A 20,369-nucleotide genomic window follows, 5' to 3' on the forward strand; every position below is an offset into this window, starting at 1 on the left:
ATATGCACAGTTATTATATATTTCATAATTTTTGAAAAATTATGAAATAATCTACTAGTTTCACTCGTAATCACAAAATCGTCGGGGAATTGGAGTGGGGGGTACCTTCTGAAAAGTGGGGATTGTTTGTTAAACAATCTTAAACTTCAGTTTTTCTCTCAATATTTTCAAGACAAAACTATCAACATATTGTATTTTTAATGCAGAACTTAAAAACAAACTTGATAGCTTTTATCTTCGGATAAAATTTGACAGGACTTACCTACCCTTCGCGTTCCGGAATTCGTTCACCTCAAATCAATTTCTCTGACGAACAAATTGTACCGAAAAGTACCAACAGAGAAATTGATGAATTTAAATATGACACCAAGTCCCCCTGCTGGAACCATTCGGGTTGATTCTTCTGTTCTTGCCCTTTCCAGCTCATCACAAATATAAATACTTATTCAAAATAGGTTACTGATTTTATTTTTACAGTGTGCGCAAAATGCATTATATATTTTATTTATTAAAACATTGAACTCTATTACATGATTATTCCATTTCATATATACGAGAATACCCCCCCCCCCCCCCACCATAAGAGTGATGGTGCACCCATAAAATGCTATGAAGCACCCCCCCCCCCCCTCGAAAAAGCAACATCATATACATTATAAATCAAAGTGTCATATGCATTATAAATCAAAGTATCATATGAATTATAAGTCAAATACTTTAATATGGTGTAAATATACAAAATTATTTTATTAAGTCTTTTTTTTTTTTTTTTTGCTTTTGGTAAAATTGAGGCTCGTAAAACGAAAAAAAATGAAGACACTTTTAAATACATACATGTATTTATTTGTTAAATAAATTAATACACATTTAACTAATTTAAAGCGTTTCGCTAATGCAAATATTTAAAGAGATATCGTCATTTAGATAATACTGAAGCACTATGTTCCTAATTACAAGAGATATTTTTTTTTTTTTTTTTACTTCATACAATCTATCTACACTGTTTACAAGAGAATGAAAACATGCAACCTTAAAGACGAACTATCAAACCTGACAATTTGCATATTATAACATTTAATTCATAATGCTTGATACATAAATGTTCAGCCAAATATTAACTGAGATTGACACATAAAAACAAAGTACACAATAACACTTATTTAATTTTTTTTATATGAACTAAATCTCTTTAAAGTAATAGAGTTGCAAAGCGACTTACCTATTCGTCGGTGGTGGTCTTTTGCAGGCTTTGGTCACCAAAAAGGTGATTTTTATGACAGAATAAAATTCTGCCAACAAAAATTACCCATTTGGTAGAAAGAAGAAAAGTATCCAAGAAAAAAGTAAATTACCTACACAAGTTATGTGACGCAATGAATTTACATGGCGTCCTCTAGGCAGTTATTTGGTTTTTAATTTCAGTTTGTATTCCTTCCGCGAGCATGCGTCGAGAATTTGCACTTCGTACTTAAAAATAAGTGACATAGCTTCAAATTCAATCTCATGACGATACATAAGCAAGAAAATATAAGACTTTAAAATTATCTTCAGTGAATTCATGCGAGGAACAAAACTTCTACTAATCCCCTTGATGAGTGTTACTTCGCATACATGAGTCAGCACTTGTTTTCATTGCGTGCTTTCGAAAGTTTCAGTTTAGATTTGCTGCTGAACTATAAAATTGCCGTGTAATCTGCGCATGCGTCGACTCTTACTTTCTTGCTAAACGGGAAACGTTTCTGATTATAGCAGAAAACTGCGGAGGGCGTACGAATCTGTGTATTACGGAAAACTTTTTTGTATATTCAGAGAGTTTTCCGAGATTTTTTACAGTGTACTAGATTATTTCATAATTTTTCAAAAATTTATAACTGTGCATATGTTATGCTGTTAACCATGCTATTTGTCATTAGAAATTCCAAAAAAAAAAAAAAAAAAAATCCACGAATGATTCTAAAATTGCTTGTATTATTGCTCTTAGATATGAAAGAATTGAAACTGATATGGTATGCAATACTATAATAAAGAATTATATTTTAGAAAAAATAACGGAAAAAGGATTCCGAAATTCTCGGAAACGTTTTTGAAAATTGTTTGGAGAATTCCGAAATACTCGGAAACGTTTTCGAAACTTTCATGAACCACAGCTGCACAGAATACTCAGAAACATTTCTGGAAATTACGGAAAGAGGATTCCGAAATACTCAGAAACGTTTCTGAAAATTACAGAAAGAGGATTCCGAAATACTCAGACACGTTCTGGACATTACAGAAAGAGGATTCCGAAATACTCAGAAACGTTTCTGAAAATTACAGAAAGAGGATTCCGAAATACTCAGACACGTTTCTGGACATTACAGAAAGAGGATTCCGAAATACTCAGAAACGTTTTTGAAACATTCATGAACCACAGCTGCACGATATACTCAGAAACGTTTCCGGATTTTTTTTACAGTGTATGTTAGTGAAAAAATAAAAATTAATAAAATAAAATATATAAGTCGTGAAAAAAGTGAAAAGAAGAAGGAAAGAAATATTGGGCTCGTTTTCGACCTCGCGCGAGCACTCGTGTGACAAATAACAGCGCGAGTTCTCGCAAGTTATAATTGCTCTCCTGAAAAAACACGTTTTTTGAGATAGTACTTGTTTGTTGAAAGGAGTAACCGATAGATACATCGATAGATATCTACTAGCGCGGTAGCGATATTCAGATTGCAATCTGTACGATAGATCGTTCGAAACGGAAATACGGGATTTAATTACGGAAAAATTGAAACACTGACTCAGAAATAAATCAATAATCTTTCATTGTTCTATGTGAGTGATGAGTGTTTGAAATTTCAAGAAATTATCTGTATTCTTTAAACAGTTATTTATTATTTAATTTTTAACTATAGTAAAAGGGAAAATTAACAAGGCTGCCGAAGGGTAAGATCTGATCTGGAGACCCTTGTCAGTTTGGTCTCCGGATACCCTCTCCCTATAAAGTTTGCAAAACTTACCCAATTCAGAGCGGGGCCCTTCCAAGCGCCGCCCCTAGTTTCCGACTAGACTACATGGTCTCTCGTGGGCCCTGAAAAGTGAATGTGTATTGGTTAAGAACACATCTTAATGCAACAATTAAAAAATAAGTTAAAAAACTGAAACTCGATTACGGCGAAAAACACTAAACGGTAAGGAACAAGTTGTTTTATATCATCGTCTTATTGAGTAAAACAAGTCATTTGATATGATAGATATTCCTATTTATTAAGTTCTGATAAAATCCTCTGTCACTTTCCCGTTAATAACGTTATAATTCAATTAAAATGCCGTAGTCGAGCATTGATTAAAAAAAAAAAAAAAAAAAAAAAAAAAAAAAAAAAAAAAAAAAAAAAAAACCGTAATTGACAACGAAAGACAGCGGCAATTGAATGGGCCATCTTTGGAACACTATGCTCCAAAGGATGCGATTTTGATATTGTATTAAAAAAAAAAGTCAAAATTTATCTCACAGAAAAACTTGCACTTTATTTGTATTACAGATATGAATAAAATTCAACATGAAAAAATTGATCCAAACACACCTAATCAGAAAATTATGAAAAATCTTCAAAACTTAACTATGACCGCCTTTGGCTCGCACCTTATATAAAAGTCATTACTAGCAAATATGAGGTAGTGAGAAGCAAAGGATGCAAGTGGCGAAATAAAAAATTTGGAGGTAACCAGTACACATGGTAGGTGAACCCCTCTTTCTTGGGGCAAGAGAGTGTGCTAGTAGCCCTGGTAGGTGCTGTTGTACAGCATGATTTAGAAAAAATTTCAATGAAAGCCTACGTAGGATCTGATCTTTAAACGCGTTTTACTCGAAACTTAAAATAATCCACTTGCATCCATTTGCTTCTCACTGCCTCATATGTAAACTTCATTTGAGTTTTTAATTGAACGACGGATAAAAGAGAGTGAAAAATATAATCTGCAAAATGAAGAAGAGTGAAAGTACATCTGAAAACTAAAAAAAAAAAAAAATGATAATAAATTTAAAGATTATTTCAGGAAAGAAATTATGAAATGAGACACATTTGAGGCAGTGAGAAGCAAAGAGATGTAAGTGGACATTTTCAAGTTTTGAGTAAAACGCGTTTAAAGTGCCGGTCCTAGATAGACTTTAAATTGAAAAGTTTTTCTAAATCATGCTGTATAGCAGTACCTTCGAGGGTTACCAGAACTATCTCTTGCCCCAAGGTAGAGGAGAGGTTCACCTACCATTTAAACTGGTTATCTTCAAATATCTAATCTTGGCACTTACATCCCTTTGCTTTTCATTGTGAAAATTTCATCATTTGTGAAAAATAATTTTTATAAAAGTAACTACTTGAAAAAAAAATAAATAAAAATATTCAGAGATTGTAAATCAGACCCAATCCATGCTGTGATTATTTTCTCCTAACGATCTAAGAATGAGATTGTCGTTGACGGCGTGCTTCAATGTTTCATCAAGTAAAAATAAACATCCCGACCAGATTAGAGAATTGTAGGAATGATAAATCAAAGTAAGCATGAAGGAAAATCTGGCTTCACGAGATGGCTTATGTAACATGGCTCAAGTAAAATAGAGAAATGTTGAGAACATATTAAATGTTGCAGCAGTGTTGAACATAGTATTAACTTTGCTCTTCTCGTGCAGTTTCAAATTTAAGGAAACACCATCTTTATTATAAATGACGAAAAATGGTATTTTTTCCCACTATGACAGTTCCGGTTCACATAAATCGGTGAAAAATGAAAAAAAAGAAGGGATTTTTGCGCTAAGTACTAATGTAGTCTGTCGTAAAGTCCAGCATGCAATCGTTGGTTAAGTTGTCGACAAAACTCCCTGAATCGCTGTTAGATTAGTTTCTTTTTTTTTTTTTTGCCCAGAAACAAAATTCTACAGTGGTGGAATTATGTCGCCAAAAATGGTAGCAACATCAATGAAAAGTGCATTTTTTCTTTGATAAAGAACGGAGAGAGCGCATTTAACTAATACAATTGATTGCGCTATGAAGTTTTAGTGATAAGATTCAGTTGCAAGGAAAATAAATAATTTATTGCATGAGTAGACGGCATTTCTTCACAATTAGTGTGGACTAGCTGTGCTTCCTGACAAAAGAGTCAATAATAAAATTAAAACAATAGAAAAGGTTTCTGTTTTTAGATTTCAGAAAACCTGAATTGAATTTTGATCTCTACTGTGAGGGTATTCAATTACAGGTATTCTCTTTCTTTCTTTCTTTCTTTATTTTTTTTGTTGATATTTTGCAGCAAAAAAGAAGAAAAAAGTTATTTTGAAATGAGAAATAAAAAATCAAGCAAATAATTTTATCTTGTGTATTTCAGCAGTTCATTATTCACTAATATTTGCTGAAAAAATGCTGCCACACTTCAAAATAAATAAATAAATATAAATATGGGTCATCCTCCAGAAAACGAAACTTTTAAACGCAAATATTTTTCAATTTCGAAACATTTTTTTTTCATTCTTTCATGAAAATGTTACCTACTAGAAGTAACTATAAACAATAGCTCAGCTAAACCCAATAATTTTACTCATTAATAAAAAAATAATAAAATTCCTCGTTCACGGAAATAAAAAAAAAAAACTTTTAATATTTAAAAATTGAGGCCAATTTAATATCAAAGTAGTAATTTCGTTAATTGTACATACAATCAGCTATTTAAATGATTAGTGGGAATATAATATTAAGCTCTCTTAATTAAAGTACGGCTTCATTAGTAGTTTCAAATGTATGTTAAAAATAGTATTTAGTAAATTTAAGGATATACTGGCGATTTATAATTTTGTCAGAATGCCTATTAGTGATATATTTCCCTTCCATCATTTATTTTCACCTCAGAAATAATGACATTAATAAGGTCTGTCACGGAGGTGAGGATCTTCCCATTAATATAGGTCTAATAGACACATTTTTTATGGAAAATTTGTTTTTCTTCGTTGCTACAATCTGCACATGTTATGCATATGAGAACATGTTCATTTCTTTTTTTACATTAATTTACATCCCTGAAATTCAAGTTCACGGAGGTGAGAAGTCAGAGTAACCACACTAAGTTTTTAAAGAAAATCTATCTTCTTGTTTTTCGACAAAAATCTCACAACTTCAACTATGGCTGAAAAAAAAAAAAAAAAAAAACAAGCGGGGTCCCTTGTATCATGGAAAATAAAAATTGATGTTATTACTACCACGTGTTAATGAAGAATGGCATTTTGAGTTTAGATAACGGAGGTGAGAATTTTTTGTGTGACAGACCTCATTATCCTACTAAAGGAATTAAATCCCAATAGAAAAAATTTAAATGCACTTGAGCATTTAGTGTTTGAGACAGTTGTGAGGAAAAAGTTAGAAAAATAAGTTCATTGTTTTATTTAAACAAGTTATTAAACATCATTATAAGCTACACTACGTGTGTGACATGCTACGGAGGTGAGAATTCACATGTTGTGAAGCAAAAAAATATTAAAATTTTTTTTTCCAAAAAAATGTTGACAGATTCAAATGGATATATTTATGGGGAATGTAAAAAATATTGTTAAATGAACTATTCTTCAAAGCTTTTATTGTAAAATGCGTGTGACTTAAAAGTTACACTTTTTGGATTCTTGGAGAATGACCCATATATATATATATATATATATATATATATATATATATATATATATATATATATATATATATATATATATATATATATATATATTTACCCTACAGAAACCTGTTGAACGCAAGCATAAGAGCGCTGTTCATTCAGAAAACTATTGCATCAGCAATGATCTAAGCAAAATAGGTTGATCGAAGAAATCACAATAGAAGATAACATTCTTAAAAGTTCCGTACTATTTATGCATTAAAAATAACTCTATTTTCGGAAGCAACAATTGAACAGAAATTCATATATTTGAGGCAATGTTGATTCTTCTAACTGTCATTTTATCCGTTCATTAGAGTGCGATTTCTATTTCGTAAACACTATGTATGTCTTTTAAAACGGCAGGAGGTATGTGGGAAATTTCACGAAACGACGCAAAGACGAACCGATGGGAGGTCGCCTCCCCAAAAATGTCCTTATTCGGCAAATTGTGCCGAAGATTCTGCAAATTTGAAGACATAATTGCAACTTTTGAATGTCCGAATTTCCTTTTTCATTAGATATACGTTTGGCATGCGTACCCGAATATCATGATCCGGCAAAATTTGAAGTTCCGTTCCGTAAATTGAGTAGGTCTCTGTGACCGAGGGGCGTGCACAGAAATTTTTGGGCCCGTCACAAATGACTTTTCCGGGCCCCCTTCATATTGTTTACCCCTATATTTCCCCCCTAGTTTTTAAAATATTGGGCCCCCTTCAGGCCCGGGCCAACAGGTGTCCCTCCCCCCCGTACACGTCCCTGCTGTGACCTCCCAAAAATGTTCTTGTTTGAAAAATTTTGTCTGAAGATTCGGCAACTTTGGAGACAGTATTGCAAAACTTCAATTTTCAAAAATAGTTCATTATGATTCTGCTCATATTTTATCATTCGGTAAAATTCGGCAATGAATATTCCCCCTCCCCTCCGAAAGTTTTATTTCGGGGCGTCATTGACGATACGCCCATAACAATCGAATCCCGAAACGACGCATACCACGACACCCAACAGCCAAATAACGAAACCGCAACCACGTAGCGGCGCAAAAAAAGTTCTCAAAACTCCTCCTAAAGCCGCGATACCTCCCAAATTCCCCGTCCCGTGGCAAAAAGCTCCGAGCGCCGAAGAAGTGCAGCTTAAAGTTGGCACGCGACCAACGCGCCTGTCACGTGGGCCGCAGCGAAGAGCTCGGATAGGTGGATTTTGGCGCGAGCGTAGGAAACCCCTTCCTATCTGCGCACCCGGCATCGTCCGGCCACCGAGAGCAATTCCTATCAGAGATGGTGGACGTCGATCACATCAGCTTGTCTCCCGTGTCTGCAGCAACGGTAAGCCATCGGCCATGTGCTCTTTTCTCCTTTTAGCGCGCGCTTTTCCCCCGCGCGATTGCGGGGATAGGAGTTTTGGTAATTGCTTTTTATTGAGAATTAAATAATTGGCGTTATAAATAATAAAGCGCGCGGTGTAAGAGGAAGTGCAGATGAGGATGACATCAAGAGTTAAGAGTAGTTTTCATCAGGAAAGAGAAACCTTAGAGAAGTTTTCTGCTGTGGGAAGGTAAGGGGCAGTATCTGCACAAATGAGTTTTTTGAGGTATTTGAAGAAATGCGTTTTGGATTCTACACTAACAACAGGGAAAGGTTGGAAGTTGACATTGTCTGGAAAGTATATTTGATTAAAGCAAAAGCAAATAGTCTAATAACAAAACTTTCTTTTGTTTGGTGCAATCGGGATGATAGTAATATTTTTGGGTTTTCCCCCGCTCGATTGCGGGAATAGGAGTTTTGATAATTGCTTTTTATTGAAAATTAAATAATTGGCGTTATAAATAAAAGAGCGCGCGGTGTAAGAAGAAGTGCAGTTGAGGATGACATAGGGGTTAGAGTAGATTTCATCAGGGAAGAGAAAACTTATAAAAGTTTTTTTGCCGTGGGAAAGTAAGGGGCGGTATCTGCGGAAATGAGTTTTTAAGATATTTGAAGAAACGCGTTTTGGATTCTACACTAACAACAGGGAAATGTCGGAATTTGACGTTTCTTTCGTGTTTTATTATCAGCATATAAGCAAACTTGTGAAATAAAGCTAAAGTGCAATCGATGACTAAAATGAAAAAAAAAAAAAAAAAAAAACTTTTACAGATAGTGCTCTTTACCTTCCTACAGCAGTTTTATAGAGTTTATTGCGGTTGTCCGATGTCGTGGAACTCGCGCGAAGAAAGATTACACTTTCTTTCTTTTTACAGAATAATTGAATTCTTAATCCCTAAAAGCTGCTTGCGGTTGGCTAAATGTAAGCTGAATTGCTAGTTTCTCTGGAAAATAGACAATTTTGAGTTCCAAAGAGGCAATTTTCCCTCTCTGACTAAGTTCATAATCGCAAGTCTCTGAGTATGATAATATCCAGAATCTCTGAAAAGAGAAAAATCTTCTGTCCCTCAATAAAGATAAATCATTGGGTCCTTCAATACAAACAACATATTGGGTCCTCGATAGAGACAAAATATTGGGTTTCTCAAAAGAGAGAAATGCTTGGGTCTACTAAGAGACAAAGCTTTGGTCTCTCGATAGAGATAAAATTTTGTTTGTCAGTAGAAACAAAGTCTTGTGTCGCTCAATAGACAACCGAAAGCGAGTGTGAGACTACCTTGAGTCTATGGGAAAAGGTTTAACGGAGTTTCTGAGAAGTTAGACATAATCTCAATGCAATAAAATAACAGAAAAGATACTTCTAATTTTTTGAATTGATGCACAATGTTTAGCATCGGAGCTTAACATTTCTGAGAAGGGTTTTAAAAAGGAGATTAATATTCCATACCGCCGAAAAGTCATTAAATCCCATTAGAACGATTGATTTCTCATGTTTTGTGGAAACCGGGCGGTGAAATGAGAATAAAAACTTTCTTTTGTGAGGATACAGTTTTGAGTTTCTGAGAAAAAAGTTTTAAAAGAAATAATAATGAAACACTGATCTCGCGTTTGAATAAATAAATAAATATAAAAAAAATCGAAAATTTCTAAATTTGGAATAATTTACGTTTTGTTTTTGAGAACAAATATACGCATGCGGGGAATTAATAATAAGTCTTCAGAATGAATTATATAGTATTATAAATAACAGTCGAATTAAAACTAAATAAATGACCCTAATCTGGCAAGATAAACTCAAAACTGCAAGCCTAAACCCTATCGACCAGTGCGAATAAATTAGGGCTTACAGCTGAAAAGGAGACACCAAAAGTTTCTCAAAGAGCGATTTTTGAATGAGTGAATGCTTGCCCTCTCTATTTTGCGATCAAAACATTTTTACTTTTTCCGTCATCGTTGCTTGTGATTTTTTGTAACTTCTAGACTTATTTATTGTAAAGAAAAGTTTCTTCGATTTTAGAAAATTACATTTTGATTTTAGCGATATTTATATGTAAATAGTTACTGGCACTTTTTTAATATTCTAGTCCTTGTTCGATAGTTCGATTTATCTTTCCCAAAAGAAAATATTTTCCATTTTCTGGTTTTTTATTACAGGCAATTAATAAATGTTCCTCAATAAAAGATATAAATATTTTAACGATTTCAGCAATATAGTATTTTTTACACATATGATACTTATACTTATCCAGTTTCAACTCAACTAGATACTTTTTTCCTTCAACCTGAAGTTGTATGCACTTTTTTTTTTTTTTTTTTTATATTGAAACCTCTTTTAGTACTAAAACATTGGCAAGGGTGGGAAAAACATAAAGTCTGGAAATAATATTTGATAAAAGCAAAAGCAATAGAGTCTAATAACAAAACTTTCTTTTGTTTGAACTTAATCGGGATATTTGTAATATTTTTGGTTTAAAAATACAAAAAAAATTAAATCATTAATAGAAGTAGATTATGGAAAATAACTTACTTAAGATCATTTGAAATGATTAAAAATTCGTCTTCTTTAATTCAGAAATCTCATATTTACACATTTCCTCTGTTAAAACAACCATTATGAAATATGTATTTACTTTGTATAAAGAATCATGAAAGCACCCAATTTTTTCTGCAAATCTTCCTTTAAAAAATTCTGCTCGAAATATACATTTTGATGTATTAAATCGAAGTTCACAATCAAGGCATTTCATAAGTTTTGAACTTTCTTGGACGAATGACCATTCAAACCCCTTTTTTTCCTGTGACTCAAATTTGTGACTTTCGATGCATGTAACGAAAATTTCAATTCATTTTGTTTGAAGGTTTTTAATGAATATTTAAAAAGGATAGTACTTAAAATTAATACAGTTCTAAAGCAATTATTTGTCGGTATCAGGAAACAAATCTCTTAAATTCAGGATTCAATGGCGAAAAATATTCGCCGAACACTGCTCAAATAATGTAACAAAGAAAAAGACAGGACCCTACTTATTGGTTACTACCCTACTCACTTGTTTCTAAAAACGGCTCCTGTCCCTCCTTTTGGGCGATTACGTGCGTACAGTTGTATATGTGTATGTGTAAGCTTGTGTGTGTGCGTAGACCTGTGTGTATGCACGTTGGCGTGTGTGCATGTGTGTGAAGGTGCATGTTTGTATGTGTGTGAGTGTGTATGTGTATGAGCGTGCGTGTGTGTAAGACATGGACGCGACCGACCAGGAGAAGCGGCTACCGGGAGGAATCGCGCCTGCAGAGGACGGTGGGTTGAAAAAGGAAGCACAACGCCAAAAACGGTCAAGTGAAAACAATTAGCAATCGTAACTGCTCAGTAAAAAATATATTACTTTCCCTTAAAAGTTTATTTCAGGTTTGATTATAACTTTTTTTTTTTATTTGCAGGAAGTTTTAATTCATTCATGAAAATTCTATCTCTAAATAAATAGTAAAATATAACTTTTTTCTATGTTTTATCTAATGAGATATGCCTGATTAAGAAAAAAAAATGTGATACCTGAGATACTTTTTTTTTTTTTTTTTTTTTTTTTACGAGTGGCAAATATAAGCAAATAATCTTAAGATATAAACTCTAGCTTTTGTGACATTTTAAAATTTAACAAAATCAAGCAATTTTTTTACAGAAAAAAATGATTTGCCTGCCGTTCATATTTGCTTTTGCTACATTTTACACATTAATATCACTTGAATGTCTTTAAGACTCATTTCCATTTATTAGAAACGAGTAAAAACATTTTCTACTAACTTTAAATTGTAAATCATTAGAAGTTGCAAATGCGCTCTGCAAAATAATATAAATTCTACAGTCTGAAAGGTAATAAAACTGAAAGAACATTTACGAGAACTTGTTTTCAGAAAATTTCTGTTATTTTGGCTTCTTAAATAAAAAGAAAATCCCGATAAACAATAGCAGCAAATATAATAAAAACAAGGGAGAGAATGTAGAAAAATTTACTAAGTTTCGTAAATGGTTTAGAAACATATTTTTATAAAAATGAATAACAGAATTAACCGCGTAAAAGAAACTATCGTACGGAAACCATAGGAGTTTATACCTTCCCAACAAAATTTATTCAGTTGAAAAAGGACACTTCCCTAAAAAGGGTTACTTAGCTTTTCCGTTACTGTGTGATTTGTTTTCATATGACGATAAACTTGAATAAGTTATCTCCTTCAAATTATTGTAAAAGTTTTGTTATATATTAGAACAAACTGATGATAAAGTGTAAATGATTACTTGCGCCGGCTATGTTGGAGTAAATTAAAGAACCAAGACGAAAATTCGGAACTCATTTTTTGGAAGTTGAAGATCATTTTCTTCAATGAGGGAAAATCTGATTATGAGACAGAACTCGTTATACAGCTTCATTTTCTACTTCAAAACAATTTACATTTGAAAGTTATGCCTTTGAGTTGTGCTTTTAGATTTTAAAGTTAAGCGAAGCTAACGTCTAGCTAAACAATATTTTGGTAAACTTAAAATAGTTGAATTTTCATTAAGTCTTTAATTTGAATTCTGTTATTTTCTACCATTTCGCACATTGCTTTTTTGGAATTGCACATTTATGAAATGCGTTAGCAGCTTTCTTGCAACAGAAATCGACCAATTTTAAATTCTTAAAATACAGCTTTTTACTGATATTTTCAAAAATGAAGATCAGTTTAGCATTTTGTTACACCCGGGAAAATAGTAACTCCATTTCAAGTATTTCAACGAAAATGTAGAGAAGCTTTACGCATAGTATCATATTATACAAAACCATTCTCCAGTGACAATTATACTTAAAATTTACGTTCTTATAGACTATTAATTAATAACTAGAAAATCACCCATCAAGGTATGACGGGTGAAAATTGCTTCTACATTTGAACGAAGCAGTTGCCTGTTTGATGATATTTCGGTAGTTGAAATTTTAAGACTAACTCCAGTGGATGAACCCTAAACTCTAGTATATAGTCTTCATTGTTAACCTCTTTATTCTTTTCTTCACTCCCCTAAAATTAGTCTTACCAGTAAAATAGTTACATTACCGGATCGAGTTCAGCCTTGTCAAAGTAAAGCATTTCCCTGCATGTCAAACATTACAAAAAATATATTATCAAATTATCCTGCTATGGCTCGAGTTTCATTGTTTGTGACGTCAGGAGCGTTATTTGATCAGTGAATTCTCTATTATATATATATGAGGACTATACACTCAAGTGGAATTGAATAAGTAAGAGCATGAAACGTTAAGACTTTTTTGAGACGTATAATACCTATAAATACAACAGCGTTACATGACTTTACTTCAGCACATTATACTAATTTCAAACTCGTGATACACATTTTACGTTCGTATTATTTACCTGATGGAGAACTCCAGTTAATGAACATTTCAGAGTATCATTTCACATACGGATCACATTCTTTAATTGATGTCTTCATGTTTATTTTATAAACATGAAGACCTAATAGGCTTAATGGACGGTAAAAATTAATTTATTGAAGCATTTTGGTATCACTTTGGTTAAGCATTTGGGTATTAAAGTTCATTTGCATTTGATTTACAGAGTCAGGGCAAATCGTTTTCTTTACTTAGCGGAACAATAATTGGTACATGCAGCGGATTTTATTTTATCTGTGATTTTTGGAAAGACCGGTATCGTTCTCTAGTACAGTGGTTCTCAGTTTTTTCAGTACTGAGGAACACTTGCTACCCCTCCGAATCCGATTTTTTAACCTTTAGAATGTTAAATTGAAATTTGAAAAAAAAAAAAAAAAAAAAAAAAAAAAAACACATGTAATATTTTTGAAATCCGAATTGCTTCTCCCCCCAATTAGTCACGATGCTTTTTTTTTTTAAAATACAAAGTGTAAAAATACGCTTGACTAAACTTTTTTCGCGTATTTCTGAGTTTCAATGCGCAAAATAGGCTTGTCGAAACTGCCTGTAGTGAAGGATTTATGGCACTATTTTAAATCAGGTGATAATAAACTACATGACGGGGATGCAAAACATAATGATAATGTATATTTAGATTAAAAAGTAAAAGTAATTAATATTATTAGCATCTTTTCAAATGGGACGCTTAAAAACTGAGGCGTAACTGGGGGTGGTATAAGAATGATGTTGGTCATATGGAAAAGGAAACATTTGAACACTAACATTGCAATCAAGGAGGACGAGAACTAAGGAGCGACTGGGACAAATGTTAAATTTATGCTATGTAGTTATATTTAAATTAGTACTTTTATCAATGATAATATTATAAGCAATAGTAGTTAAGCGCTTAGTAAATGTTGATAAGATGTCAAAATAAAAATAAGTACAAAACCTTCTGCTTTGAAAAGACAAGCCAAGTTTATTACTCAAATTAAGGATAAGCAAAATTTAGTTCCTAAGGGAACCAATAATAAGCTTTATTTTCTACTAGTGGTACCCGCACGGTTTTGCCCGTAGTTGAAAATTAAAAGGTCATTCTGTTCGCCTGTATATTTACAAATAATGGATGACGAATTTCTCGCCAATTGGCTATGTTCATTCGCTCTCCCATTCCACGTCATGATAATTTTGTAATTTACTTGTCCATTTTGTGATAATTTTGTTCCGGAAAATGTTCTTAAAATTGAAATATAAAAGAATAAAATCGAATTTTTGAAAAATCGCTTCGAGGTGCACACCCCCATGTTACAAACTAACTTTGTGCCAAATTTTATGAAAATCGGCCGAACGGTCTAGGCACTACGCGCGTCACAGACATCCTACAGACATCCAGACAGAGAAACTTTCCGCTTTATTATTAGTAAAGAATGGACATGACTTATGTCTTCAATCAGTAAGGAGAACAATAGTTATAGGATTATTCATTTTATGAATAACAATTTATACGTTCAGACCACAAAAATAACGAGATGAAGCTAGATTTCTGGAATTGAGACGAGGTAATTATTGACGGAAAAGGATGTACGAAAAGGGAGGATACGAAATTTAATAGTGCAATCGCATAATTTTCAAAAATAGATGTAAAAAGTTGAATGTAACACGGATTCACACTATAGATTGTATCTAATTTGAATCATTAATGGATGAAATTACATAGATAGAGGAAGTATAGGGATAATACGACTTTCGAAACTACGTTATTGTTTTATGGTGCACTGTATCGATTTCTAAAACTATACCGTATCATAAGTACTTATTTTAATAAATATTTCAAAAAAAAAAACTTTGTTCACGTTTACCACAACTAGCGACTAAAATTTGTCGCTTATTATCCTTTTCTTTTTCTAAAAAATCTTCCTTTCAAATTCCTCTTTAATTTGATTGCATAATTTCCGTTTTAGATTAAACATGATGCAGTGATGAAGAACTATACATAAAAAATGAATCAGTGTCTAAATATTATTGTAAGAAATTAACTTTGCATATCCAGGACATTTTAACTGGTTCCCAAAACTTATCATTGTATTTAAAAGTCCAAAAGTTTTTGAAAACAATTTGGTTTTTATTATAAAAGGTTTTTTTATTATAACATTGAAACTAAGAGTAAAATGTTCATTAACAGTGGGTATCATGCAATAGGGTTTCAGTGTACTTCATGAAATTAAACACGCACAGGGAAATGTTAAGGTCAATATTTTAAACTAGCGATAAAGCTATAGTTTGTTTAAGTTACGGTAAAAATTGTAAGATTTTAGGAGCTATTTTTATTTATAATCAATGACAATTTGTGGTGTATGTTTGCTTCATTTAGCTAATGGTGATATTATTATTTTTGCTAAACATATTCATTACATTTAAGTTTAGTAAAAATAATTTTAGGAGTGAACGCAGAAAAAAACATTTTCCTCTTAATTAAAATAAAATCCAGTTACTTCACTCAAATGAAACAATTTTTATTCTTAATCAACGAAAATTTGCTGTTTATGTTTGCGTCATTCAACTAATAATGATAAATGTATACATATAGGGGAGGGTGGCCCAAAGCGGGTAGGTTTACGAAGACCGCTCGAAAATTGTACTTTTGGGATTTTAATCGCTACAATTTCGGTTTTATTTCCACCAGGATTCTTGAACTTCAAAATAAAAAGTGATTTTTGTATTATCTCTCAAACCCAATATTTATTTATTATCAAACTTAACAAACATGTGAAAAACCCGCTTTGCCCTACCATTGAGCCCAAAGTGGGTAAGCTTTACTAATTGTGGTTTGGTTCATCTTCCAATCAAATATGAAGTTATAAATGATTAAATTAGTTGACTAGCTACCTGCCATTATATAAAAAAATAGAAAACAGTTGTACATATCCAATTTAAAGGCAGTACATTTTTTTTTTATAAAACATAAAGAAACGAGCTGATGTGTGCATCACATGACTTCCTTTTACACCAATTTTATGTTATTTCCCCATTATTGCAATTTTAATGTGATTCAATAGTTAACTCTCTAAATATCACCAATAGTGGCCAAATTAAAACCAGATTAAAAAAAGAAAATAAAAAAAAAATTGCCAAATATGTTAAGTTGGCGACAAAACTTGGCGATATGTCGCCAAGTGTCCGCCAAACTATAACACCTCTTGAGTTTGCATCGAAATTAACAATGATCCCCCCCCCACAAAGGTGCAAAAGACCCCTTTAGAAACACCCGAATGCAACCAAAAGGGGAGGTGCACAACTAGACCCCACTAGGAGTCTACGTACCAAATTTCAACTTTCCAGGACATACCGTTCTTGAGTTATGCGACATACATACGCACATATGTTCATACCAACATACATATGTACATACAGACGTCACGAGAAAACTCGTTGTAATTAACTCGGGAAACGTCAAAATGGATGTTTCGGGCGTCTATACGTTCTTAGGTATATATCCACGTGTGGTCGGGTCGAAAAAAGAAAAAAAAAAAAAAAAAAAAACATTCATTCGAGGGTGAGCAAAATGGAAATTAAGGTCGATTTTGGAGTGAAAATTTTTCGCGATTACAATACTTCCTTTTTTGTAAAAGGAAGTAATAACTAAGTAAATTAATAGACTAATTAATTGCCATCCTAAAAAATAACTTCTTAAAGTTATACTTATCCTATTGAAAGAGAAAATCTAAGTCAGCACACGAGTCAAGAAATTTTAAATAAATATATGATTAAATCCTATATCCGCTTTGCCCAAAGGCACGTTTTTTATTTCAATAATTATAACCTTAAATTAATAATTAAAAGAAACGGAATGACCATCGTAGTTTATAGGTGGATGGTGTCAGAATACGTTAATATTATTGACCATAAAAAAAATAAGCTGGTCTTCGACTATTACCGATCTTCATTAAAAAAAAAATGTATCTTTTTTTTTTTTTAATTTTAAGCCTGGTTGCGCCATGCCGCTTCACTGCTGCTTCGCTGGGACTGATAATAACTCGGGGATGTTCGGGTAAACACGACACATGCCGCTAACACACCATGGGGGGAAGGGGGGCATACGACAGCCTACTCGCTTTGGGCAACCTAACCGCTTTGGGCCACCCTCCCATACATAATATTTCAGTTCAGTAAAAACAATTTTAGGGGTGAAAACTTAAAAAAATTTAATTTTAATTGAAAAAAGATCAGCTATTTCACTTAAATAAATTAAGTAATGCTGCTGTATCGAGAGGTTGTGGGAGTGAATTTTATAGCTGAGGCAGATCTCAAAAGAGCTGATCTAATATTTTGTTCAAAAACATAGCGAGGGAATTTCAGTAGCATTACAATTTAGTGCGTGTCGAATTTATATCTGAAAAATTCATCAAAAGATAGTTTTTGATATCTTTACTCAAAAATCAGAAAAATGCATTTAAACTGTCAATCGGTGACTTTTTAAAATTAGAAAAGTCACAATCAAATATGCATTTGAGAAATAGTATATCTTAAAGTTTTTTTTTCCTTTCATGTGTACTTTTAAAACATCAAAAATCGCAGTATATTAGACTATTGTAAAAGTCAACAGACGTAAAAGCAGTTGCAATGTCATATCAATGCATCAAGACTTGTAATATTTCATTATTTTCTAAACTGTTTTTTTTTCTTAAATACAATACAATATTAAGTATTGCAAAGTAATTTTTTATTTGATTTTTAATTAAATGTAAAAAAGTGATTTATTCAATTTACTTGCTCTTGTACTTCAATTTAACGCACACCGAACTAAAAAGGTGATTGCTTTACTCATGAGGTTAACCCATGCTGATTTAATGATTTCCTGTATCTGACTGTTGAAAATGTCGGACCATTGAAATTCGCTAAATCCTTTTAATTAACTCTTCATACAGAAGACGCTAAAAATTTCGATCTGGACTTGAACTACCTACGCGATGTAGAAAACTTCGAAAAGGGTTTAGAAACCTATTTTAATCTAGTGTCCTTGATGGTTCATAAAAGTCTTCATAACGTGAATTTATTTTTTATGTACACTCTCTAGACACTGGTTTTCGAATCTACACCCGCATTGGCCTCGATAAAAATACGCTTGAAACAACTGCATATAATTTTATATAGCAATTGTTCCATATAACATACCAAATGCATTGTTTTGATGCGATGGGTTAGAAAGTGGAACTACTGAATGCGGAAGACGAAGTAAAAATATACTACATAAAATTTAGCAACCTTATACAATGTAATGAAGCTCAGTAGAAAAGAAAATGATTTTAAGAAAATTCATTTTTAACTGATAGTTACAACTAATCAAAATTCTCTGGACGTTATATGTCTAGCATTGGTGGTCTAACCTCGACAAGTTTGGTTATGTCGCAAACGAGATATATATGAATAAACTTTTCATTGAGCGATACTAGGTTAATCCTTTGCGCTAGAGTATGGATATATTTTATTCATAAAACTAATAAATGGTGACGCAAATAACATGCGTATTAAGTTTTGTGAAAATTGGTTCAGAAGATTTTATAAAAACTGATCGGGCATAATGTGTACATAAATTCATAAAAGACGCAAAGTTTCTCTTATTTTCCATAAAATGATTAACCTTTTACTCAACATAAATGTTTGGATAGTTAAAAATATGCCCTCTATTTTATCTTCGAATAAAACGTATTCTTCTACAAAAGTCCTAGCATAGCAATATAAATGCAGATATGCAGATGCATTTCGTTTACAATTTTCAAAAAAGAAAAAAAAAAACATTTTTTAAGCAATTATTTATACTTCATTTATTTATTTTTGCAAACATGAAGATTATGACGTCTGAATAGCATGGAAAGAACAGGATTTGCTTTACATATTACTTGTATTTGATAATTCATAAAGCAATTTCGACTTTAAAGGACAATGTGTCTTAAAGGGTTTTAAGACTTGATTAGATGCAGCGCGAGTTCACAAATATGTTTCAAAAAGCTAAAAATATATCCCGTGTGCCGATCATTGTTACGTCTCAAAAATATGATCCCAAGAAGGTTATTTTAACTTGATTCTATTGAACGCAGTAAATGCTTAAGCATCGCCCGGTTTAACGATGAAATGAGGTACAATAATTGAATCAGTTTTGCTGAAAGGGTGTTAATCAACTAACGAACAGTGTTGACTTACCCCCTTTTAACAAAAACTGATTCAATTACTGGAACATGCTAAAACTTGATTCAGTCACACTTGATGATTTTTCGATATAACAAAGTCTAAAAAGCGCTTTCCGTAAAGAGATCGTTATAACGAGAATATTAAAACATGTATTTTGTCTAAAACTATTAAGTCAGCTTTACTGATACAGCGAAAAAGGATAGGCTGCCGTTTTGAAAAGGAAAATATATTTACTAGCTTTCAAAACACTGAATATTTCCTAAATCAGTAGTAAATATTTTCTTCACTGCGATACAAAAAAAAAAAAAAAAAATGATATGTTTGATAAATTCCCCCAAGTGTTTATGTGTCGCATAGTATCTCACAAATGTTGTTTGTGAACTTCATACTAACCTAAGTAAGGCCCCAATCTGGTGAAAGATTGTGTAGAAGCTGTAATGTGGAATTGTGTCATTCAATCCGTCTGGAAGCGAAAGTCATTGACTGTGCTGTCAGTCAGACATTTAATATCTTGGTAGAAAATAATCATTTATGTAATCTTTGTGGCAACTGATGAATCATCATTAAGAATTTTAGCTTTAAAAGGTAAACAAAAATAATTAGAAACAATTTCTACAGTGAAATGATTTGTGTGAAAGCTTTGATCTGCATTTCCCAACGGATTCTATTTCATCTTTTGTGATACCTTTGGTATGTAAAATTTTTGTTTATTTTGTAAAATTACTAAAGTATT

At 32.3% G+C, this 20,369-nt stretch overlaps 1 protein-coding gene across 5 annotated transcripts in view; it reads left to right on the forward strand.

Moving 5' to 3' along the window:
* The first annotated feature begins 7,932 nt into the window (after positions 1–7,932).
* The window catches only part of LOC129231548 (forkhead box protein P1-like), a 370,765-nt gene continuing 358,328 nt past the window's right edge, over positions 7,933–20,369 (forward strand). For all 5 annotated transcript variants that reach the window (XM_054865895.1, XM_054865897.1, XM_054865898.1 and 2 more), the window contains exon 1: positions 7,933–7,994. In XM_054865895.1, the coding sequence (XP_054721870.1) occupies positions 7,947–7,994 (48 nt within the window). In that variant the 5' untranslated portion in view covers positions 7,933–7,946. The remainder of the gene's footprint in view (positions 7,995–20,369) is intronic.

The sequence above is a fragment of the Uloborus diversus genome, chromosome 10, assembly GCF_026930045.1.
Source record: "Uloborus diversus isolate 005 chromosome 10, Udiv.v.3.1, whole genome shotgun sequence".
Taxonomy (NCBI): domain Eukaryota; kingdom Metazoa; phylum Arthropoda; class Arachnida; order Araneae; family Uloboridae; genus Uloborus; species Uloborus diversus.